We start from the raw sequence: 26,150 nt of genomic DNA, 5'->3' as shown, positions 1-26,150 counted from the left end.
CTGGAAAATGTACAAAGGAGGATGACAAAGTTGATCCCATGTATCAGAAATATTCCCTATGAGGATACACTGAGGGCCCTGAATCTGTACTCTCTAGAAAGGCGTAGAATTATGGGGGAGATGACTGAGGTGTATAAATGGAAAAAAGGAATAAATACAGGGGCTGTAAATAGTGTGCTAAAAATATCTAGCCTAGACAGGACTCGCAGCAATGGCTTTAAGTTGGAAAAATTCAGATACAGGAAGGATATAGGAAAGCACTGGTTTGGTAACAGTCATGGACGAGTGGAACAACTCCCGAGTACTGTCATAGAAGCGAAGACATATATTTTTAAAAATAGGTCAGATAATACATGAGTGGGTGTGGGTGGGTGTGGATGGGTGTGAGTTGGACCTGACTAGCTTGTGCTACTAGGTCAGATGCTGTGCTCCTTCAATAAGTGAATGTGACCTGACCTGACTAGGTTAGGGTGTTGGCTTAAGCCGGTAGGAGAACTGGACCTGCCTCGAATGAGCCAGTAGACTTTGTTGGAAATACATTAACATGTAAAAATAATAATACAATCACTAGACTGTGGAATTATTAGGACATTCAAGTGTAACCACACATGAAAAATGATCCAGAACCACGTTACAGCAATGGAAGCCGACTCTGAGCTTGACGCACCTAACTTTTGGTATAAATTTAACACTGCAGATGCCATGAGCTATGTCATAAGTGTATGGAATGAAGTGCCCCAATCAACATTAAATGCAGGCTGGGAAAAGTTATGGCCAATTGTGGTGAATACTTTCACAGGTTTTTTCCTCAGTTGAGAGCTATGTGGAGGAGATTGTTCACCTTGCAAGGAGATTTGCCAGGTGAAGACACTGAAGACACGCAGGATAATTATGTGAATCAACTTTTAGATGATGAAGGCAAAAGTTCGAAGGAAATGTTTGCAATGCTCAATGCCCAGATACAAGGGAGGCAGATAAAAGAGGAAGATGAAGACCCTGAAGAAAAACAGTTACATGAGCAGTTCCATATTACAGTGGACCCCCGCATAGCGAACTTAATCCGTGCAAGAGGGCTGGCCGTTATGCGAAATGTTCGCTATGCGAATTAATTTTCCCCATAAGAAATAATGGAAATAAAATTAATCCGTGCAAGACACCCAAAAGTATGAAAAAAAAAATTTTACCACATGAAATAGACATTTTCCTACACACAAAGAGAAGGATACATGCACAAAAGTAGAGTAGTACATGCACAATATATATTGTGCATGTACTACTCTACTAAATGAAGAATAAATGACACTTACCTTTATTGAAGATGCAGCAATGACTGATGAGACACTGTCCTGGGAATGCCTTTTCCTCCTGAGTACTGTAGGTCCTGTTTGGTATTTTCTTCCAGAACAGGCCTTATCACACTGTGTATGTCACTACGATTCTTAAATCTCTCAAACCAACCTTTGCTGGCTCTAAATTCACCAATATGAGCACTAGTTCCAGGCATTTTCCCTGTTCACCTGGGTGTTAGTCGACTGATGTGGGTTGCATCCTGGGAGACAAGATTAAGGACCCCAATGGAAATAAGTTAGACAGTCTTCGATGACACTGACTTTTTTGGGTTATCCTGGGTGGCAAATCCTCTGGGGTTAATTGTTTCTTGGTATTCTCAATAAGCCACACCAACAACGGTGGTACAGCAGCAGCAGCAGCAGCAGACGATGCTACAGCAGCAGCAGCAGCAGCAGCAGCAGCAGCAGCAGCAGACGATGCTACAGCAGCAGCAGCAGCAGCAGCAGACGATGCTACAGCAGCAACTGACGATGTTACAGCACCAGCAGACGATGCTACAGCAGCAGCAGCAGCAGCAGACGATGCTACAGCAGCAGCAGCAGCAGCAGCAGACGATGCTACAGCAGCAGCAGACGGTACTACAGCAGCAGCAGCAGCTGACGGTGGTACAGCAGCAGCAGCAGCTGTACCACCAATAGTAGCGATGGTTGATTGGGGTTTATTATACAACCTGGCCAGCTCGGAGACAAGCACTCCACTTTCATACTTATCAATGATCTTTTTCTTCATCTCCAAAGTAATTCTCACCCTTATTGCTGTAGGGTTGGCACTAGAAGCTATCTTGGGGCCCATGGTCACTTATTTTCCAGAAAAAAATCACCAAAAACACTGTAATAATACGAAATGTTCCGATTGTATGCTTGGATGTTACCGCGGAGGCTGGCTGGTAAACAATGCCACCGGCGGCACATGTGAGCGTGGCTCAGGCCGCACATTGGACGCGTCTCGGACGAAGGCCGCTGAGCGGGTTTTTGTCCACTATGCGGGGCAAAATTTTAGCGAACAAAGCGTCCGCTATGCGGATTGTTCGCTATGCAAGGCGCTCGCTATGCGGGGGTCCACTGTACTGGTAAAGTTGAAGAGCAGCTCATGATACCTTACTATCAACTGTATAAAGTACTAAAGGGTAAAACCAAAGATACCTTACAGAATTTCTAATTATTCCATTGACAACAGTACCTGAGCCTCAACCATACACCTCAGCCCAGTAGAGCCACGGAATCCCTCTGCACTTCTTTCAAAATCGACATAAACCAGCAACCACAATTTAAGGCAAGAAATATTATTTATGTAATATCTGTAGCCTTAAGCAATGTATTAAATATAATACTGCATGAGAACAAACTATAATTACATTATCTTTTTCTTTTTTTACAAGTTGGAAAAAAGAAAAATGCCAGTTTTGGGAAGGTCCAATGAATATAACCTTATTATTTCCCAGATGTTCTCCAATTCTTTTTTTTAGACTTTTTATCAGATGCCATTTTCAAGAATGAAACTACTATCTTAATTGACAGTCAACTGTATATCACTGCACATCTAAACAAGTATAAAAACTTGGGTCTTTGACTGGCCATCTTACTGCATAAAGTTATTTATTAACAAATTCCTCTCTCTTAAAGAAAAAGATTGGCATTAAATGCTTTAATTCAAACCAGAACATGTCAATACTTGCACACAAACAGCGAGCCTTTTCTGATTAAATAAGCCCAGTGAAAAGTAAATCTAACAAAAAAGGGGATGAATACCTTACTATCACTCAAGTGTACAAAATAAACTCAGTTTAAAGAGTTTATTCCACAAAAATACAATTACTGTGCTCAATTAAGGGGATTAAGCAAAAGCAGATCTAAAAGCATCCAAAGAAACAAACATGAATGGTTATTTACAAAATATTTTGGAAAAGTGCAGTTATTATAGGAGAGAAAACAACAGCACTATGTAAAACATTCACTTAAATATAGCAATGAACTGTACCCAAAAGTCTTTTGCATTAATTTATTATTCACCATACACTGCAAAAGGCTTGCAAAATCATAACACTACTGTAAACAATTCGCAGAAAGAAGAGGACCCCAACCTACAGCAAGCCAATCCTAAACATGTCCATTCTGCAAGATGACAAATAAATAATGCTGCAAATCTGGAAATTACTTGCAAATGTATGTCATAAAACTAACATTTCTTCTATCCACGAAGTAAAAATACAGAAGTGGGGAAATAGAAACTTAGATTTTTAGATAAGAGAATTTAAACTCATTTACATATTATACTTTCATATACAGTGCATTTACAAAAACACTTGCACTGACACCACTCCTTTATTTCTTCTTTCTAAATTAAATTATAAAATCTAAATTAAATGTATGAAAGTACAAGTATGGCATTAAACTTTTTCCAAACAATTCTGGAATCATAATGACTTGACAATAACTCTCTAATTACTAAAAAAATTCTCAGACATTTTACTTATGCAATACATAATCAAAATCCCTTCAAAATGTCTAAGTATAACAAATGTCCTTCCTACCTCAAGTCCACTTGCCAACCAGGATATATATATATATGCAGTTTTGCCTGGAAGCAGTGGAAACCTGGTGGCAATAAAGAGCAGAATGGTACATCATAAAAGCACTTTACTTTTTTTTTCTGTCATGTTTGTATGCTAGATGACATTTCCTCTTGTTGCATGGCAACAAAGGAAATGTAAATATTTGCAAAAATAATTCTAATAAGGTGCACACCAACTGAAATTAACACAACCACTGAAGCCATCTGACGATTTTGTTAATTCTACTTAGATAACATCTCTTATTAGTTGAAAGATCTACTGCACCCGTAGAATGCTTGGCAGGAAAGTTGTGTATGATATGCATAGTTACACAACCCAATTATTTAAAACTGCAAGAAAAAAAATATCCATTGCTGAATGACAAAAGGGATCAGTTTAGGGTGGATCACTGACAATCTGAGCATTTGAAGGGTTAAAATCTGAATGAATATGTTTTTTAAATGACAATATTAAATATTCTTGTCAAACCAATAAAAATTCTTTAAAATGATTATTTCTTTCAAAGTGATATGTACCAGTAGCTACATTTGTGGGATAACCACACGTCAAGACATGCATAAAAACACACATTCCCATTTTTCTAAATTTACAAGAACTAGACTATCTGAATGCCTGGAAATGAGGAGTTCAGAATATGCGCATTACGGCTAGGATGATCATCACTACTGGTAGTTGGGGTTGTATGCCAGCTGTTTCTCAGAGTAGGCAGGTGGCTGGTCAGCTGTAACAAGAAAAGTAATATTAATGGAAACCCATAAATAAATAAAAATAAATCACACACACACACACAGTGGCCATTATTGATCGGTACTCACCGGAGCACAGTGAAAGATACATCAAAATCTACACCTGGAAAATCCTAGAGGGACTAGTCCCTAATCTGCACACACACAAATCACTCCCTGTGAAAGCAAAAGACTGGGCAGACAGTGCAACATACCCCCAATGAAAAGTAGGGGTGCCACTGGTACACTAAGAAAACACAATAAGTGTCTGGGGCCCAAGATTGTTCAACAGCCTCTCGCCAGTCAAAGGGAATTACTAACAGACCCCTGGCTACCTTCAAGAGAGCTGGACAGATACCTAAAGTCAGTACCCAACCAGCCGGGCTGTGGTTCATACATTGGAGTGTGTGCAGCCAGCAGTAACAGCCTGGTTAATTAGGCCTTGATCCATCGGGAGGCCTGGTCAAGGACTGAGCTGCAGAGGCAGTGACCTCCAGAACATCCTCCAGGTAAATTCAAGGTAGCCAGGTATTAGATACACCAATCTAGTATTGTGATGTACCAAAGTATCAGTACAGTAGGAGCCTTGTATCCCCAGGTCCGGCATACGCAGTTTCAGTTGTCCGCTGTTTACCGTGGCCCGAAAATAACCCTTAATTTTGCTTAATATTAGATTCAGAGTGCAAAAGTAGTGATGATGGAAGTTCTTCAGAGCCTAAGAGAGGGGGTATAGTGCTTCCCAGTAGTGAAAGTATGATAATCCTCCACTTAATGTGCATAATTTATCAATTAAACCCTACAATAGGTATGTATGTAAAATGACATATGTATACAGTTTGCTAGTATCTGCGGCAGGTCCCTGGAGTGTATCCCGAGGATATGGAGGCCCTACTGTATTTGGCATTTTTGTGGTATCACTAAAATGAGAGCCAATACTTTTAAAATAGTATTAATATTACACATGTTCTTTGAAATATCAAAATTAACATGCTACCTCACAATTGTGAGGAGCCCGCATGTGCATACCTATGCATGCGTGTGCGCACACCTATGCACGCATGTGCACACACCTATGCATGCTTGTGTGCACCTATGCACGCGTGTGCGCACCTATGCACGCGTGTGCGCACCTATGCACGCGTGTGCGCACCTATGCACGTGTGCACACCTATGCATGCATGTGTGCACCTATGCACGTGTGTGCGCACCTATGCACATGTGTGTGCACTCACACTACTAACAAATGTCTTGGAAAATTAGTAATTAATACAACAGGCCAAGTAATGACACTATCATCCCAAAGAAATTAAGTTATTTAATATTTAACTTTCCTGTGTTATTTAATATCCATTGCACACTAAGCATTCTCTTATCCAGTGGACCCTTGGTTATCGGCCATAATCCGTTCCAGAAAGTCGATCTAGATCGGAAAAGGCCGAAAACCGAAATAATATTTCCCATAAGAATTAATGTAAATCCAATTAATCAGTTTCACTCAAAATATTAACAAAAAATACTATAGTTTTATGTACAGAAAACAATGAGAAATGCAAGGCACAAATTTTAATGATAAATGAACATTACATATCTTTATTGAAAGACTTGTTGGTGTATTGAAGGCAGGAGGGGAGAGGGAGTTGGGAATCCCCAACTCCCTCTCCCCTCTGTGAAGTGTAGCCCAGGGGGGGGGGGCTACAATACACAGCCATATTATTATTACACTACACAGCTATATTATTACCAGGTTCACCGAGTTTAATCATTTCTAACAACTACCTTTTGGTATCATAAACAAAGGGAGAAGTAATGAATAATTCATGCTGAGAATTGTAAACAAATGCATTTGAAGGGCAGTTACTGGGCAAGACGCCAGATTCACAGTTTTCTCTAACGCTGAATCAGAGGAAACGTAATGTTTACTCTCCACCCGACTCCACTCAACAGCATACAAACATTGCATGTTTATATGCTATGTAACGTGTTTCTTATACAATTTTGATGGATTAATGAAAATGTCTATATTAATCTAAAATAAGACGTTTAATGTGCTCAAGAGTGATTTATTATGCGTCCAATACGACTGATCTCCAAAATAACGGCCGATAAATGGGATAGAATTTCGACCAAAAAAGTGGGAGAAAAATGAAATGGCCGACATCCGGAACTGCTGATAATTGAAGGTCCACTGTACACTGAAGTCATTATAATTTTACAAATAAAAAATATAGGCAAAGTATCGGTATCAGCTGAAAATAATTTACATTCTTACTTGGGTAACCTGCTGGAGGATAGGGTTGTGCTGGGTATGCCTGTGGTTGAGGATAGCCTGGCTGTGGTGGGTATCCTGGCTGAGGAGGATACCCTTGTTGAGGGGGATACCCTGGTTGAGCAGTATACCCTGGTTGTGCTGGGTATGCCTGAGGTTGCCCCTGAAGTGGCTGCATCACTGAGGCTTCAGGTTTTGCTGTGAAAATGATAATTGTTAATACTCCACACTAATGAGATACTAAGTGTAAAATGAGAACGCAAGGAATACAATACCCCAGATTATTCAACATCTTACCAGATGATAGCACAAAAACTGTTGGCACAAGTGTAGACATCAAGAGAAAACTGGACAAGTATCTTCACCAGTCAGTACCTGACTAGCCGGGCTGTGGTTCGTACGTCAGTTTGCGTGATGCCAACAGTAATAGCCTGGTTGATCAGGCTCTAGTCCACCATGAGGCCTGGTCACAGACCAGGCCGCAGGGGCACTAATCCCTGAAACCCTCTCTAAGAACACTCCAGGTGCCAGATCAACCAGGCTATAATGGATATGCGAGGAAGTGGGCCTCCAGCAGCAACAGCCTGACTGACCATGCTAGCAACAGATGAGCCTGGCCCATGGTCAGGCTCCAAGAGTAAACTTTCAAAACTTGGTAAAGGTAAGGTAAATGAATGGGATGAAGCTAGCATTATGTTCTATCAAGAAACACTTACGCTGATGAACTGTTCCTTGGTTGCGATGTTTGTGGAGGAGACAGAATGGACAACAGCAGCAGCAAACAATGCAGATCACTACCAAGCCTAATATCAGTGCACCAATTACCCCAAGAATCACAGGAAGTCTGAAAGGAATAGAAATTGTATAACTATATTATTCATGTAAACGTTGTAAAAATCAGTAAGGGACATTTGTATTAATGGAGGTGTTTAAAAATACTATATAGTAATTCTTGTAACAGAGATTAATTATATACTATACTACAATAATGTACAGTTCTAAAATGGAAAACCACTTTGGACACAGGTTAAAACTTATAATAAATAAAAGTAAAAAAATTACATTTAAATGTTAAAATGTAAATCCACTCTCATAACCTTCCATATAGTAAACCTTAAACTTTTGTGGGCTACTTAGAGCTAGGACTGGTGAAGGCTTGATCCTCAACCCACTACTGGAGAGTTGCACTTGTGAATTATATTCTTATTTGCACTGTGCTGTATGTACATACAATTCTTTCAAATTTGGAAAATAAGATTTTGAAGGCTGAGTAGTGCATTTTCATTAAGAATCTTCTTAAGAAAATAAAACAAATTCTAAGTAATTCTCTACCTTACATGCTTGTCATATACAATACCATATTTTCATTAAATTTTTAACATGTCCAATGGGTTTTTTTTTAACAGAAGTTTGTAATATCTATTCAGAATGTTATACAATTGGACATTCCACAGCAAAAATTAATCCTAATAAGGAAACCTACCATTGTTTTTTCAAGCCATGTACCACATGTCTTCATGCAATGCAATTAAGCTTCATTTACCATGCAATTTAGTATAATTATGGCAAGAAAAGAGGGCAACTATTATGGAAATAAATGAGTTTACAGTACCCATTTATGTAATGAAAGTTACTGGGTGCAAATATATATTTTTCAACAATGAAAAGCTTATTAAAGCAAATTTATACAGCACTGCATTCAAGTCTATCTCAGTCTGTTTGCATGTAATAAATCTCTCAATCTTAGACTTTAACCATTATGGATCAGACATCATTCATTGTCCTAATAAGAAAAAAACACAACATTGGCTACAAACTAACTCTCACACAAAATGATTTTGAAATTTAAATATACTGTAGTATGCTGAACTACAACAAAAATATTAACCCTTTCAGGGTCCGTCCTGTAGATCTATGGCTTTATGTTCAGGGTCCAAACCGTAGATCTACGCCATGAGCTCAGCTCACTCTGATAAGCTGCGAGTGGTAAATTTGGGCCTAGATATGAGAGAATACAGGTGTCCCTCAACATTCGCGAGGGTTAGGGGATCAAGAGCCTCGCGAATGTTGAAAAACCGTGAATGTCTGGTGCCCCAATATATTGTAGGGAAATATAATACAATACTGCTTAACTTGTTGAACCATGAACAATCATAAAATACATGAAAACGTCGTAAGTTGTACTAAATATATACATGTTATGCTTTAATAACATGTATGTTATTAAATACCACAGACTCCACCACTTCCTCAACCAATGCCAGTCCCTACTACCCTCCCTCCGACCCCCACAACTGGCAGCCAGCCCTCCCACCACTCAGTGTGGCGAGTGTTTTGTTTGTTCATTATTTGCTATTAAACTACAGTATAAATAATGTAAACACATTCATGACTGCATATTGGAATGGCTATTTGAACAGGTATTGGACGGTGACATCATGTGTTTACTCTTGAACACAGCAAAGAATCAAACATTTCTGCTACTGCTAATAACAACAATAGTAACAATAGTAACAATAATAACAATAATAACAATAATAACAATAATAACAATAATAACAATAATAACAATAATAACAATAATAACAATAATAACAATAATAACAATAATAACAATAATAACAATAATAACAATAATAACAATAATAACAATAATAACAATAATAATAATAATAATAATAATAATAATAATAATAATAAATAATAATACGATATAATTGAAGAAGGAAATTGTACATAAATACGAGGGAGTGGTTGACACATCGTCAGTGTGGCTTTGTTTATGCTGGAGTGAACATTAGTCTCCCTGCTCTTCCAAACATTTCACAATAATTCAGCGGTTGAGGCAGTGGTAGAGGCAGTGGTAGAGGCAGTGGTAGAGGCAGTGGTAGAGGCAGTGGTAGAGGCAGTGGTAGAGGCAGTGGTAGAGGCAGTGGTAGAGGCAGTGGTAGAGACAGTGGTAGAGACAGTGGTAGAGACAGTGGTAGAGACAGTGGTAGAGACAGTGGTAGAGACAGTGGTAGAGACAGTGGTAGAGACAGTGGTAGAGACAGTGGTAGAGACAGTGGTAGAGACAGTGGTAGAGACAGTGGTAGAGACAGTGGTAGAGACAGTGGTAGAGACAGTGGTAGAGACAGTGGTAGAGACAGTGGTAGAGACAGTGGTAGAGACAGTGGTAGAGACAGTGGTAGAGACAGTGGTAGAGACAGTGGTAGAGACAGTGGTAGAGACAGTGATAGAGACAGTGATAGAGACAGTGATAGAGACAGTGATAGAGACAGTGATAGAGACAGTGATAGAGACAGTGATAGAGACAGTGATAGAGACAGTGATAGAGACAGTGATAGAGACAGTGATAGAGACAGTGATAGAGACAGTGATAGAGACAGTGATAGAGACAGTGATAGAGACAGTGATAGAGACAGTGATAGAGACAGTGATAGAGACAGTGATAGAGACAGTGATAGAGACAGTGATAGAGACAGTGATAGAGACAGTGATAGAGACAGTGATAGAGACAGTGATAGAGACAGTGATAGAGACAGTGATAGAGACAGTGATAGAGACAGTGATAGAGACAGTGATAGAGGCAGTGATAGAGGCAGTGATAGAGGCAGTGATAGAGGCAGTGATATGTTAGTAAATATCGCTGCCTCTACCACTCCAGTCACACTCAATCTACAAGCACCAAACAATGAATTATTGTGAAATGTTTGGAAGAGCACGGAGACTAATGTTCACTCCAGCATAAACAAAGTCACACTGACGATGTGTCAACCACTCCCTCGTATTTTTGTACAATTTCCTTCAATTACATCGTATTATTATTATTATTACTATTGTTATTATTAGCAGTAGCAGAAATGTTTGATTCTTTGCTGTGTTCAAGAGTAAACACATGATGTCACCGTCTAATACCTGTTCAAATAGCCATTCCAATATGCAGTCATGAATGTGTTTACATTATTTATACTGTAGTTTAATAGCAAATGAACAAACAAAACACTCACCACACTGAGTGGTGGGAGGGCTGGCTGCCAGTTGCGGGGGTTGGAGGGAGGGTAGTAGGGACTCGCAGGTGGCGGGAAACTTGAATATGATTTGGCGGCTGGGAATTTGGTGGCTGGGAATTTGGCAGTTGGGAATTCGCGAATGTGTGAAGCCCGCAAAAGCTGAAAACGTGAATGTTGAGGGAGACCTGTACATCTATGTGGTATGTGTGCACCACATAAAACAAATCCTGCAGCACACAGTGTATAATGAGAAAAAAAACCGAGACCGCGATTTTCGATTACAACAGCAACTTTGCAGTGTTTTTTCGTATGTTTTTCATAGTTTTATTTGTGATTTCTTGGTCTCATTTGATAGAATGGAAGATATATTACAGAAATGGAGATGATTTTGATTGGTTTTAGTACTGGAAATGGCTTGAAACCGAGCTCAAAGTAGCAGAAATGTTCAATTTTTGTCGATGTTCAAGAGTAAACAAACGACCTCACACGTCTAATACACGCCAGCTGGTGGATCTAATAAACATTCACAAATGTGATGATGATATTTATACAATCATTACAATATTGCAACACAGTAAACCTTCTATTTTTTGGTTTGAATAAAAATTCATCATGTGAATAAAAAATCAAAATGGAATTAATTTGTAAAGCCTGAAAACATAACTAATGAGCAGAGGAAATGTTAGTTTAATGCCAGGAATGCCTGCACTGTTTATTCTGGACCCTATTTTGAAATTGGAATATTTTGAACTTTGTGTTAAATTGGCCAAATTACCAATTTCCGATCACTTTATTTTGTAGTTGAAACAGTTGACTGGGCGATTTCTTGTGCTCAATCGATAGAATAGAAGTAATACTAGTGAAATAGCTAAGAATTTGGTTCACTGGAATAATGTAATTGGCCTAAAATGGGAGTCAAAGTCGGCAAAATTGCCGATTCATAAATATCGCTGACACGTCAAAATTCACGAGAGCATAATTTCGTCAATTTTCCATCAAATTTTGTACTATGTTTTATTACCTTCAGAAAAAGATTCTCTACCATTTCATAAGAAAGAATAACAAATTTTTCTTTTGAAAATTCTTGGACACTGGTGCACCCTTTGAAATTTGGCCTCTGGACCCTGAAAGGGCTAAAATGATTCCTCATGTCCAATCTACATCTCATGTAGCATAAAATCTGATTTTATCTGCTAAATGCCAGGTCATTACTTCCTTGAACATGGTTATGAATGTGTAAAATACATTTCTGAGCCAAGCACTTGACACCCAGTAATTAATCTAGGTATCTCCAAGGCCTATTTACTGTTTGAAAAACACTTTTGCAAAAATAGTTACTAAATGCAAAATTAATGTAACAAATTAACACGCATACCTGCACTAAAATAGAGAGAAAAAGAAATCGGTATGATCGAAAATACACATACTGCTTCAATTGAACATTTACCATAGTACCCAAAAGGACTGTTCGAGTCAGAAGCAAGAATCTCTGAACTGAAGAATTGAGACACTTATGCAACACATGGGAATCTTTATTGAAGAAACGTTTCGCCACACAGTGGCTTCATCAGTCCAATACAAAGTAGAAATTGGTAAGGAGAGTAGAAGTTTGAGGTAATCAGTCCCTCAACCTGGAATCGGTGTGTTCAGTCCATCACTCTTGTAGGAAGTGATGGACAAGAGTGATGGACTGAACACATCGATTCCAGGTTGAGGGACTGATTACCTCAAACTTCTACTCTCCTTACCAATTTCTACTTTGTATTGGACTGATGAAGCCACTGTGTGGCAAAACGTTTCTTCAATAAAGATTCCCATGTGTTGCATAAGTGTCTCAATTCTTCAACTTGTCGGTTTTCAAAACCATTCATCAAGTCTCTGAACTGTTAAATAAATGGTATACAATCCCCTTCAGGTGGAAAAGCCATCAACAGTACTTCAACTGGCAAGAGCAATGGGAGATCTGGACAAGGCCATAATTCTCAATCACCTGGAAGCAAATTTTTTTTTAGGTCATTTTTGAATTTTTAAAATGGATGAGCACCAAGGGAGAGAAGGGTGACACTTTTCAAGAGGCCCCCTTCACATGTACAAGTTCATCACATCTCAGCAATTTAAAGTGACAGTGTCTGAAGTATAAATAGATATGAAAAACCAGATATATTTTAGAGGATTTTGAGGGACCAACAACAGGAAGAGAAAAAATTAAAAATATTAGACTATTCAAATATTGGAAGGTTGCAGGAGAAAGTCACAAGGTTGTGTGCACACTGCAATCACTAACTTAAAAATAAATGCAAGTCAAAACACCATGAACATAGCTTTATTCCTGTAATAACAAAGGTGTCTTCAACTAACTTGCTGTTAAATTATCAACTAATTCAAACCAGAAAGTTTTTCATAGCCAAATTATATAAAAAAATTATTAATTTGTAAGCAAATACACTACTTAGTCAGGTACATGGGCCACTTAAACCCAGTCACCACAGAAAGGCAACTCAGTGCTGAAGGACTCTGTTGTAAATATCAAAACTAGTTTGACAACTTATTAACCACTAGCTCCTGGTACAGGATTCTATCTTGTCTTGCCCTACCACCTTCTTGTTAGCAATTAGTAGTAACTGTGTTTACTTTCATTCTGGAGAACAAATTGCTGAAAGTAATGTTCAGATGGTTTCGGACGCCATGTTTTATCAAATAAATTTCAAGCTAATTTCATATATAGCTTTTTAATATTTACAGTTAAAATAAAATGAACATAAATATCGCTAATCTGACCAGACAGGTTCTCGGCTTTGAGAGGGACGGTAAGATATCTTTGCATATTAACTTACAGTGTGTAGTCAGAACCCAAAAGTCCCAATATTTGCAATATAAATACAAGTAATGCTATCATATATTAGTCTTGTAAGAGCAAGCCATTTTACCATACAGAGTACTACCAGATATTTTCACCAGATAGCAAGAGCAGGCATCAACAGTTCACTGTCATGAAAGACATGCTAAGTATGGAAGCATACTGGTTTGCTCAGTGAAAACTTGTGCACCCTTCAATGATTTAAAAATATTATCCATTTCTAAAGCATTTAAAGTTGCAGCACCCAAAACGGAAGAATTATCACACTTACGACTTTATATGCCCACCCGTTGGGTCCAATTTTTTGGCTGCCTTTTCTTTTGCTTTGTCTTTAACTTTTTCTTTTATTTTGTTTTTTATAGTCTCAACACCTACTTTATCTTTAACTTTGTCCTTTGCAGTAGTGATAGTATCATTGAGCTTCACTTTGATGCGGTCCACAGTTGAACGAACACCTTCTCTATCTTCAACAATCTTTGGTACCTCAGGGCTAGGTTGTACCTGAGCCAAAGCCAGTGGAGATCTGGTAATATGAATGTCACTATTTACCTAAAGATATACGCTCAGCACAATAAACAATACAGGAATACAACTAATATTTTTGAAGCAGCAGTTCAATGAAAGCTACTAAGCAAAAATTACTTTGAGAAAGAAACAATACAATCCACAAAAAAAAATAAATAAAATCAGAATATAATCATATATAATACCTGTACATATATTTTGTAGTCCTCCATGGGGAAGTGGAACAGAATTCTTCCTCCGTAAGTCATGCGCGTTGTAAGAGGCGACTAAAATGCCGGGAGCAAGGAGCTAGTAACCCCTTCTCCTGTATATATTACTAAATGTAAAAGGAGAAACTTTTGTTTTTCCTTTTGGGCCACCCCGCCTCGGTGGGATACGGCCGGTGTGTTGAAAGAAAGAAAGAATATTTTGTAGTGCCATGCCAGGAGCAAGCCTGACAGCCTAGCTCAGTTAGGTCAGGAATATCAAAAGGTCATGTTACCATCAGATATATACAGTGTGACACATGCCTTCTGTCCAGCCTGTTAGTGTGTGTTGTGCAGCCCTTTTAATTACTGTGTTATTAAAATCATGCTGAATGTAATAGTGTAAGTTCAACTATGTGATCAGCAGGGGTGCAATTGACTACTCTGTAATTATTGTTTAATTTTTCTCAATTTATGAAAGAACTGTTCAATTCTGTTTATGCAGACTATACTCTTAACTGTATTTCTAATCCATATTTGGTGAATGTTTTATAGTATATATTACAGTAGCTCCAAATGCAGTGCTCCTTACAAACTGACAGTACTGCAATTTAAATTTGCCAAATGCTTTTATTCATTCTTTACAAGGAATTTGCTCTGTTTCTACAATGACAATTTTTTTTTTTAAACTATGTACAACCCCTAAAGTGAAGACCAACTAAAGGATTTTGATCAAAAAGTACTCACTGGATTTTCTGCCTAAAGCCCTTTCTTGAAATACAATTTCTTACATGTATCACTAACATCACTGGAACAATATTTAAAGAAATAAACAAATTAAGCCCAAATCTGCAAAACAAAGCCACAGAACAGCCACTTTAGAGAATTACAGCAGGGCCCCACTTCTACTGCAGGTTAGGCTCCAGGCTACTGCCAGAAAGCAGAACGCCATATTTTTTCCACTTATAAATGCATATAAATGCCAGACAACAAGTTTACACTAACATGTATTAAGTTAGCAATAGAATGAGGCATTAAAAAACAATAAAAAATAAAATACACACACAGTACATTCATCAATGACCTCAAAATATTTGTAGTCTTAATGTAGGGCTAAAGATGAGTAGTATTTAATGTAAGAAGTCAGGTGTGGTAGCCATCCTGTCCACCTCACCTACACATAATATACTACAATGCTTAAAGTTCCCTAGAGTGATAAAATTCATACACAGTACACTCATTACTTACATAAACATTCCTACAAACACCTTACACTGTGTACAAGTTGTCTCCACAGTGGTACAGTAGAATAAATAAAGACCAACACTTTCATTCTCATGTAATTTTTAAGAATGATGATGTTCTGACAAATTTTTACAAATTACGTATTATTACAAGTTATTATTATAATCATAATAAAAAAGAAGTGCTAAACCCACAAGGGTTGTGAGTAGCTATAGACAGTGAAGGCATATGAAAGTAATAAATTTCTAGTGAAGTTACTGGCGTTTGACTAGAGAAAACTTAATTCTTCCAACCGCTTGGTAAACAAATACACCTACCATCTGACTTACGACCTGCTCGGCTTACGACTACTCGACTTACGACCATGTTTTTTTTTGCCAAATTTCTGGGAAATAAACAACTATTTGTGTTGTACACAGTGTTTATCCTAAACCTTACAGTATAAAATACAGTATTAACAGCATAAGTAAATTAAAACATGAAATACCATAATAAAACAATAAAATAAAGTCATTGCAAAAATGTGATATTGATATTCAGTAGTGAAGTTCGACTTATGTCCATTTCGACTTATGACCGGTTTCTCGGAACCGAACTCGGTCATAAGTCGGATGGTAGGTGTATTACATTTATGTAAATTTTTATACTGTGGGTGTATGTATCAGGCTTATATGTTACGTAGTGTGTTTATTATATAATTTAAAAAAAATTTTCATAGATGGATTAACAGAAATGTCTATATTAGCATAATATACGACATTTAATGCACCCAAGAGATTACATGTATTATTAAGGTGTTAAGAGTAGACACACTCTTAGTGATTTTAATGTGTACCTGCATGCCAGCACAGTGCGTAAATATATTTAGGTACAGGTACACAAGTATAATTATCAGAGTACAAATAAAATATGCAATAACTTTAAAACACTTGAAATTTTGGAAAAGTTCTGGACATAATAGACATGTGCTCACAGAGAATGTAAACAAACTGAGTGGGGCGCACTGCATTTGAAAGACCGCTTGCCGTATAGCAAATTTTGGTCATAATTTGAAATCCCCGTGTTAGCGGAACGCTGTAAGGCAAAACGCCACAAAGCTGGGCTCTACTGTATTCTGCTTTAAATCTGAAAGAAATTAATTACCATACACACCATTTAGTGGTTCTTTACTACCATATACTAAATAGTTACCAATCATTCTTCAGTAGAATGAGGACTCGTTGGATTTTAAAAAAATCATGTAAAAAAGCTACAAAAGTTAAGGAAAAATTCGTAGAAGTAAAATGACTTAAAAATGGCCTATCTATAACATACTAAAAGTACATCCAAATTCCGTAATTATTTCAATGAAAGTTAAAGGGTTAAGTGAAGAATCTAACTTCCTACACCATTCCTGTCACTGCTAGGTGCAATGCTAGTGGCTTCACAAATTTCCAAAACTTCTATATTGCATTTTGTGCCTCAGTAACTAAGTTTGTTTTAGTAGCATTTAGTTTTAAAATGCCACATCTGAACATTACAGACTTGTGAAGAATTTTAATTTAAACTTTGGGTACCATGCAAGATTATACTTTAATCATTATGCTTAACCCTTAAACTGTCCAAACGTAGATCTACGTTTTTTCAATATTTGAAAGTACAGATGTCCCTCAATAATCATCCATAATCCGTTCCTGGAAGTGGGACTATTACCGAAATAGACGATTTTCGAATCAATTTTCCCCATAAGAAATAATGTAAATGCAATTAATCCATTCCTGACACCCAGAAATATTAAAACAAATTTTTTTTACATGAAATATAGATGTAGTACATAAACAATACAGTGGCACATGATGAATTAAACATTAACAGAATAACACTTACCTTTATTGGCAATTCTTCTTTGTGTATGGAAGACTGGAGAAGGAGACAGAATGGATTATTTACTGTTTGGAAGGGGAATCCCCTTCCATCAACACCTCGGGTACCAATTGTTTTTCTGGGGTTACTTCTCTTCTGTTTCTTAATGCCACTAGGACCACCTTGAGAGTCACTCGAGTCCTGTCTCGCAAAAAAACTGTCCAAAGAGCTCTGTTTCTGGCGTCTCTTTAAAACTTCCCTAAAATGGGCCAAGGCTCTGTCACTGTGCAAGTTGCCGATATGGCTTGCAACATCCTTCTTTGGGTGATGTTTCTCCATAAATCTTTCCATCCTACCCCACATTTCAAAAATCTCCTTAATTTCTGAAGAAAGAACCTTCTTCCATCTCTCTTCCTCCTCCTCTGCAGCAAGATTCTGAGCTGCGATCTGTTGCTCTTCCTGCTGAAGCTCTTGCAGCTCCTCAGTGGTTAGCTCTTCGTTGTGGTCCTCCACCAACTCTTCCACATCCTCCAAACTCACATCCAACCCCATGGAACTCCCCAGTGCGACAATAGAGTTCACAACTGACATAGGCTCATCATGGGCTGCCTCAAACCCTTCAAAATCCCTCTTGTGGACACAATCTGGCCACAATTTTCTCCAAGCAGAGTTCAAAGTCCTGGTAGTCACTCCCTCCCAAGCCTTACCTATAAGGCTTACGCAATGGAGAATACTGAAGTGTTCTTTCCAAAAATCTCTTAGGGTCAAGTGAGTGTCTGAGGTCACATTAAAGCACCTTTCAAACATTGCTTTGGTGTAGAGTTTTTTAAAGTTTGAAATGACTTGCTGGTCCATGGGCTGGAGGAGAGGAGTGGTATTCGGGGGCAAGAACTTTACTGTGATGAACCCAAACTCGTTCAGAATTAGGTCATCCAAGTTTGGAGGATGAGCAGGTGCATTGTCCAGTACTAGGAGGCACTTGAGATCCAATTTCTTTTCCAGGAGGTAATTCTTCACACTAGGGCCAAACACTTCATTGAACCACTCAACGAAAATGTCCCTTGTGACCCATGCCTTACTATTAGATCTCCAAAACACACACAATTTATTCTTCATGACATTGTTTTTCTTGAACACTGGGATTTTCAGAATGGTACACTAGTAACAGCTTCACTTAGAAATCCCCACTAGCATTAGCACAGAACATTAGCGTCAGCCTGTCTTTCATAGGCTTGTGTCCTGGCAGTGCCTTTTCTTCCTGAGTAATGTAGGTCCTCTTTGGCATTTTCTTCCAAAAGAGGCCTGTTTCGTCACAATTCAACACTTGTTCAGGTTTCAGTCCATCAGTCTCTATGTACTCCTTGAATTCCTGCACATATTTTTCAGCTGCTTTGTTGTCAGAACTGGCAGCCTCACCATGCCTTACCACACTGTGTATGCCAGTACGCTTCTTAAATCTCTCAAACCAGCCTTTGCTGGCCTTAAATTCACTCACATCACCACTAGCTGCAGGCAATTTCTTTACCAAATCATCATGCAACTGCCTAGCCTTTTCACAAATAAGCGACATCATAAGACTATCTCCTGCTAATTGCTTCTAGTTTATCAACACCAATAATAACTTCTCAACATCTTCGAGTACTGGTGATCTCATTTTTGTCAGCATATTTACCCCCTTTGCAACAACAGCATCCTTGATTTCCTTTTTCTTGGCTATGGTGGAAGATATGGTTGTACGGGATTTGTTATACATCCTGGCCAGTTCGCTCACACATACGCCACTATCATATTGTTCAATGATGTTTTTCTTAAATTCAATCATATTTCTCACCTTCTTTACCAAAGGCTTGGCACTAGGAGCTTTCTTTGGAGCCATGGTAGCTTATTTAGCACTTGCAAGCACTAAAATCAATGGAATATTATGAAATATTTCATTGGAGCAAGTGAGGGGACCGTCGTTCACTGGTAAACAATGGCACACTGGCTGGGAAGGGAAGGCCCAGGCGGCTCAAAGCGTTAGTATGCGTCCCGGACGAAGGACTATTAGCGAGTTAATGGACCATTTGCGAGCCAATGTTTAGACGAAATAGCAGGACTATTTCCGAAATGGACGGCTTTCAGGTCGGACGATTATTGAGGTGTCATTACAATTGGGAAGATTCTCTATCATTTCATAAGAAAAAATAAACTTTTTTTTTTGGGGGGGAAATTTTGCGACACCAGGAGACCTCAGGATTTGGGGTTGCGACAGTCAAGGGGTTAATACTTATGGGAAAAATGGTTTTGGTTTTCGTGAATTATGGTTTTCGGCAGACACTCTGGAATGGATTAATCACAAAAACCAAGGGTCCACTGTATGTGCAACAAAACACAATGCCTAAAAATTGAAACAGTTTGTATATAGGAGGGCCCTGCTTATACCGTATGTTAGGTTCTGGGTTACCGCTGTAAAGCAAAAATTGCTGTAAAGTGAAACAGCCCTTTTTGCCATCAAATGCATATAAAAGCCTGATAACATGTTTACACTATCACATATTAAGTGAGCAATATAAAGTACAGTGGACCCCCAGTTTTCGGCCGGTGAGGAAATCTGCCAATTTGGAAATCGAGCACCTTTTTTCGGCGAAATTTCCCCCTGGATTTCATGCATTTGGTCAGAAATCGTTGGTACCAGACATGTTCACCTGGGCCACTCATATGTTTGTGACTCACTCTTGGGCACATTAAATGTCATTTTAGGTTAATATAGACATTCATTAATCCATCTATGATATTTTCTTCAAAATTATATAAGAAACATGTTACATAGCATATAAACATGCAATGTTTATATGCTATCGAGTGGCGAGTCTGGTGAAGGGTAAACATTACGTTTTCTCTGGTCAAGCGTTAGAGAAAACTGTGAATCTGGCATCTGGCTCAGTTACTGCCATTAACCCTTTGACTGTCGCGGCCGTATATATACGTTTGTGAGGTACCGTGTTTGACGTATATATACTCATAAATTCTAGCGGCTTCAAATCAGGCAGGAGAAAGCTAGTAGGCCCACATGTGAGAGAATGGGTCTGTGTGGTCAGTGTGCACCACATAAAAAAAATCCTGGAGCACGCAGTGCATAATGAGAAAAAAAAAACTCCGACCGTTTTTTTTAATTAAAATGCCGACTTTGTGGTCTATTTTCGTATAGTATTTTTGGTTGTATTCTCGTTTTCATGGTCTCATTTGATAGAATGGAAACGATATTATAGAAACGGAGGTGATTTTGATTAATTTTACTATAAAAAGAACCTGGAAATGGAGCACAAAGTACAGGAAATGTTTGATTTTTGCCGATGTTCAAAAGTAAACAAATGATGTCATTGTCCAATAAATGTCCAAATAGCCATTCTAATACGCAGTCATGAATGGGTTGATGTAATTTTTACAATTATTACAGTATTGCAGTAGTCTGCATAACAGTAAATCTTCTATTTTTTGTTTGAATAAAATTTCAAAATAAAAAGCAAGAGTAATATCACAGGGACCTGGAGACATGACTGATGAACAAAGAAAATCTTATTTTAGAGCCAGGAATGTCTGCATTGTTCATTCTGGACCTTATTTTGAAATTGTCGTATTTTTTAATTTTCGTGAAATTGGCCAAATTGCAAATTTCTGACCATGTTATTGGGTAGTTGAAATCGGTAAATGGGCAGTTTCTTGTGCTCAATCGATAGAAAAAATAGAGTTCTGAAGAAATAGTTATGAGTTTGGTTGACTGGAATAACGGAATTAGCCGAAAATAGGGCTCAAAGTGGGCGAAATTGCCGATTTTTAAATATCGCCGAAGTCGCTAACTTCGCGAGAGCGTAATTCCGTCAGTTTTCCATCAAATTTCGTTTTTTTGGTGTCTTTACAATCGGGAAAAGATTCTCTATCATTTCATAAGAAAAAATAATTTTTTTTTTTCGAATATTTTGCGACACCAGGAGCAACTTCAGGATTGGGCCCTTCGACAGTCAAAGGGTTAATACACATTTGTTTACAATTCTTGGCATGAATTATTCATTACTTCTCCCTTTGTTAGCATATGGCATATCGATGGTAATATTATGGCTGTGTTCTGCAGTGTAGGAAGCTGGTAGGTGTAGCCCAGAAGGACTACATACGTGTACCTACATCTACTGGCTACCTACACTGACTTCCCACAAATAAATACTACTCACCTCTCGCCCTACATTAAGACTACAAATATTTTAAGGTAAGTAATGAATGTACTAACCACTGAAGAGCTGCAACACTATAGTTATTATCTATAAAATGTATTTTTCGTTAATATTTTTTGGGTGTCTGAAACGGATTAATTGGATTTACATTATTTCTTATGGGAAAATATTACTTCAGTTTTCAGCCATTTCGGATTTAGGCCAACCTTCTGGAACAGATTAATTACAAAAACTGGGGGGGGTCTACTGTACACGCATTACTTACCTAAAAACATTTTAGTACAGTGGAACCTCGGTTTGTCATTAATTCGTTCCAGAAAGTGGCGAAAATCGAATTTGACAAAAACTGAAGCAATATTTCCCATAAGAAATAATGTAAATTCAATTAATCTGTTCCAGACACCCAAAAATATTAACAAAAAATAATTTGTTTAGAGATTAAATATAGATTTACATACAGAAAAAAAATGACAAATCAATATAAAGCAATAATAACATCACATTTACCTTTATTGAAGACTCTTGTTGGTGTATGGAGGAGGGGAGAGGGAGAAGTTACTATTGTTTGGAAGAGAAATCCCATTCCATAAAGACTTTAGGTACTGAGTCCTTATCTGGGGTTACTTCTCTTTTGTTTTTTAATGCCACTAGGACCAGCTTGAGAATCACTAGACCTGTCGCTCAAAAAATTGTTCCAGACAGCTCTGTTTCTGGCGTCTCTAAGATTTGCCTAAAATGGGACAAGGCATTGTCATTGAACATGTTGAAGACATGGCCTACAATAGCTTTGTTAGGGTTATGTTCCTCCACAAACATTTGCACCTCACTCCACTTTGCACAAACGTCCTAAATCTTTGAAGGCGGCACCTTCTTCCCTCTCTCTTTCTCCTCCTGTGAAGCAATTTCTTCAGCTGTGGTCGGCTGCTGTTGCAGATGAAGCTCTTGCAGCTCTTCAGTGGTTAGCTCTTCACTGTGGTCCTCCACCAACTCTTCCACATCCTGGCCACTCACATCCAACCCCATGGAATTCCCCAATACCACAACAGGCATAGGGTTGACAGGGTCAGCCCCAAACCCTTCAAAATCCTTCTCTTTGACACATCCTGGCCAGAATTTTCTCCAAGCAGAGTTAATAGCCCTGGAAGTCACTCCCTGCCAAGCCTTATGTATAAGGGTTATGCAACTGACAATACTGAAGTGATCCTTCCAGAACTCTCTTAGGGTCAATTCAGTATCCAAAGTCACATCAAAGCACCTCTGAAACATTGCTTTGGTGTAGAATTTTTTGAAGTTTGAAATGATCTGCTGGTCCATGGGCTGGATGAGAGGAGTGGTATGGGGGGGGGGGGCCAAGAACTTCACTGTGATGAAACTAAACTCCTCCAACAATTGGTCATCCAAGTCTGGAGGATGAGCAGGAGCATTGTCCATTACCAGGAGGCACTTGAGTGGCAATTTAATATCCATGAGGTATTTCTTTACAATCAGGCCAAACACTTCATTGAACCAATCAAGGAAAATTTCCCTCGTGACCCATGCCTTACTGTTAGCCTTCCACATCACACACAATTTACTCTTGACAACACTTTTTCTTGAACACACTGGGATTTTCAGTGATACACCAGTAAAGGCTTCACTTTGAAATCCTCACTAGCATTACCACAGAACAAGAGTGTTAGCCTGTTTTTCATTGGCTTGTGTCCTGGCAGTGCCTTTTCCTCCTGCATGATGTAGGTCCTCTTTGGCATTTTCTTCCAAAAGAGGCCTGTTTTGTCACAACTGAACACTTGCTGGGGTAGGAATCCTTCAGTCTCTACATACTCCTCGAATTCATGCAGGAACTTTTCAGCCGCATGTTTGTCTGAACTTGCAGCCTTGTCATGCCTTACAACACTGCGTATGCCACTTCACTTCTTGAAATTTTCGAACCAGCCTTTGCTGGCCTTAAATTCACTAACAACAGCAGAGGTGTCACTAGGGTTGGTGTCACCCAGGGCAGAATCTTTGTCGTCACCCAGGGTAGCATCTTTGGTGTCACCCCCATGAAATCCAATGGAGGGGGGAAAGGGAGAGTAAACTCCAGTTATGCCACTGTTGCATGCCCAGTGACTAGTGTTTAGCAATGAGAACATTTAAAGGCCATAAACCAAACTTTATTAATGATAAAATAAATAATCATAGTAATATTGAGGAAAAACTCAACTACTGAATATAAGCAACAGATCCTACTATTATTCATCTTCAACAATGAAAAAACAAGAAACTTGAAAAATAAAGAAAAACACTAGTTCCAATTTGACCTTGAGTACAGGTAACATCTCAATGAATCTGATATTTCATTTCCTTGCCTTCAATTCTGCAAAATCATCTATCACATGAAAATCAATGATTTTCCCTATATAGGCCTATTTGTACTCTAATCATACAATAGGCTATATAGAAAATGGATTTTTCTCTTATGTTGCTGCAGCACAGTTTTGGTCATTAGTGTTACCTTCTTTAGTGTCACCCGGGGCAGCCATCCCCTCACGACACCACTGAACATCAGCACTCATTCCAGGCATTTTCTTTACGAGATCGGCATGGAACTGCCTTGCCTTTTCGCATATTATCGGCTGCACAACACTATCTCCCGCTAACTATTTTTGGTTGACCCACACAAACAACCATTTCTCCACATCTTTGATTGCCTGTGATCTCTGTTTCTTTAGCACATTTACCCCTTTCGCAACATCAGCTTCCTTGATTACATTTTTCTTCCCCACGATGGAAGTGATCGTTGAATGAGACCACCTATACATTCTGGCAAGCTTGGCCACATGTACGCCACTTTCGTATTTTTCTATGATTTATTTCTTTAAGTCTATAGTGTTTCTCACCTTTTTTACCAAAGGGTTGGCACTAGAAGCTTTCTTTAGGCCCATGGTGGCTTACTTAGCAGTTGCAAGTACAGAAGACAATGTATTATTACGAAAAGTTTCGGATGAATGCAGGGGATGATGCTCACTCGCCGAGAAACAATGCCAGATTGACTCTTGAATGCGTCTGTGGGAGGCTTTGAGTGCGCAGGGTCACTGGGACACACATGTTACGACTGCCAAAATCCAAGGGAAATCACGAAAACCAAGGCTATATTTTGACGAAAAAAGTTGCCGATAACCAAAATTCATGAAAACAGACTCTCAAAAACCAAGGGTCCACTGTACACTGTACTTAGTTTATAGTGAGTGGTGAATATATTTGTTGTAGGTAGTCTGAATAAATGAAGAATGGGTATAAAATGAAAACTGCTGTACAGTGGACACTCGGGTAACTGCGGCATTGGCTAATGCCAAAATCGGCTCGGTTTGGTGTAAAAATATTGGCTCAGCTAACGCCAAATAACTCAGCTAAGGGCTTTCGTTCCAAACGTGTCCGCGTGGCCTGAGCTGCCCGGCCACTCACTGTGTACCAGCCAGTGTGCCATTATTTACAAAGCCAGTGAGGACGTCCACACGTACCTGTGATATATTTTGCATTATTTCAGTGTTTTTAGTGCTATTTTGCATTATTTCAGTGTTTTTAGTGCTTGTAACTGCTAAATAAGCCACCATGGGCCCCAAGAAAGCTTCTAGTGCCAACCCTGTGGTTAAAAGGGTGAGGTGTACTATCAAATTAAAAAGATAATCACAAAGTACGAGAGTGGAGTGCATGTCTCTGAGTTGGAAAGGTTATATAACAAACCCCATTCAACCATCACTGCTATCTTGGCCAACAAAAAAGGCAATCAAAGAAGCTGTTGTTGCAAAAGGTGCAAGTATGTTTTCAAAACAGAGATCGCAAATACTCAAAGATGTGGAGAGACTGGTATTGGTGTGGATAAACGAGAAACAATTGTCAGGAGATAGTGTTTCTCAGTCAATAATATGTGACAAGGCAAGGCAGCTGCATGCGGATCTCATTAAGAAAATGTATCTAAATAGTGCTGTTGTTGATGAATTTAAGGCCAGCAAAGGCTGGTTTGAGAGATTTAAGTATCGTAGTGGCATACACAATGTGATAAGGCATGGTGAGACTGCCAGTTCTGACAAAAAAGCAGCTGAAAAATATGTGCAGGACTTTAAGGAGTACATAGACACTGAAAAATTAAAACCCCAACAAGTGTTTAATTCTGACGAAACAGGCCTGTTTTGGAAGAAAATGCCAAACAGGACCTACATTACGCACGAGGAAAAGGCACTCCCAGGACATAAGCCTATGAAAGACAGGCTAACTCTAATGTTATGCATTAATGCTAGTGGGGATTGCAAAGTGAAGCCTTTACTCGTGTATCACTGAAACTCCTCGAGTGTTCAAGAAAAACAATGTCTTCAAGACTAAACTGTG

At 38.6% G+C, this 26,150-nt stretch overlaps 1 protein-coding gene across 2 annotated transcripts in view; it reads right to left on the bottom strand.

Moving 5' to 3' along the window:
* Positions 1-3,130: 3,130 nt before the first annotated feature.
* LOC128694844 (uncharacterized) overlaps positions 3,131-26,150 on the bottom strand; it is a 91,636-nt gene continuing 68,616 nt past the window's right edge. For both annotated transcript variants that reach the window (XM_070094291.1, XM_070094290.1), the window contains 4 exons: positions 14,055-14,306; positions 7,630-7,757; positions 6,917-7,111; positions 3,131-4,643 (listed from right to left, as the gene is read on the bottom strand). In XM_070094291.1, the coding sequence (XP_069950392.1) occupies positions 4,585-4,643; positions 6,917-7,111; positions 7,630-7,757; positions 14,055-14,306 (634 nt within the window). In that variant the 3' untranslated portion in view covers positions 3,131-4,584. The remainder of the gene's footprint in view (positions 4,644-6,916; positions 7,112-7,629; positions 7,758-14,054; positions 14,307-26,150) is intronic.

Source organism: Cherax quadricarinatus, chromosome 45, assembly GCF_038502225.1.
Source record: "Cherax quadricarinatus isolate ZL_2023a chromosome 45, ASM3850222v1, whole genome shotgun sequence".
NCBI classification, from domain to species: domain Eukaryota; kingdom Metazoa; phylum Arthropoda; class Malacostraca; order Decapoda; family Parastacidae; genus Cherax; species Cherax quadricarinatus.
Note: the sequence above shows the minus strand (reverse complement) of the source record. Positions and strands in the feature narration are given on the sequence as shown.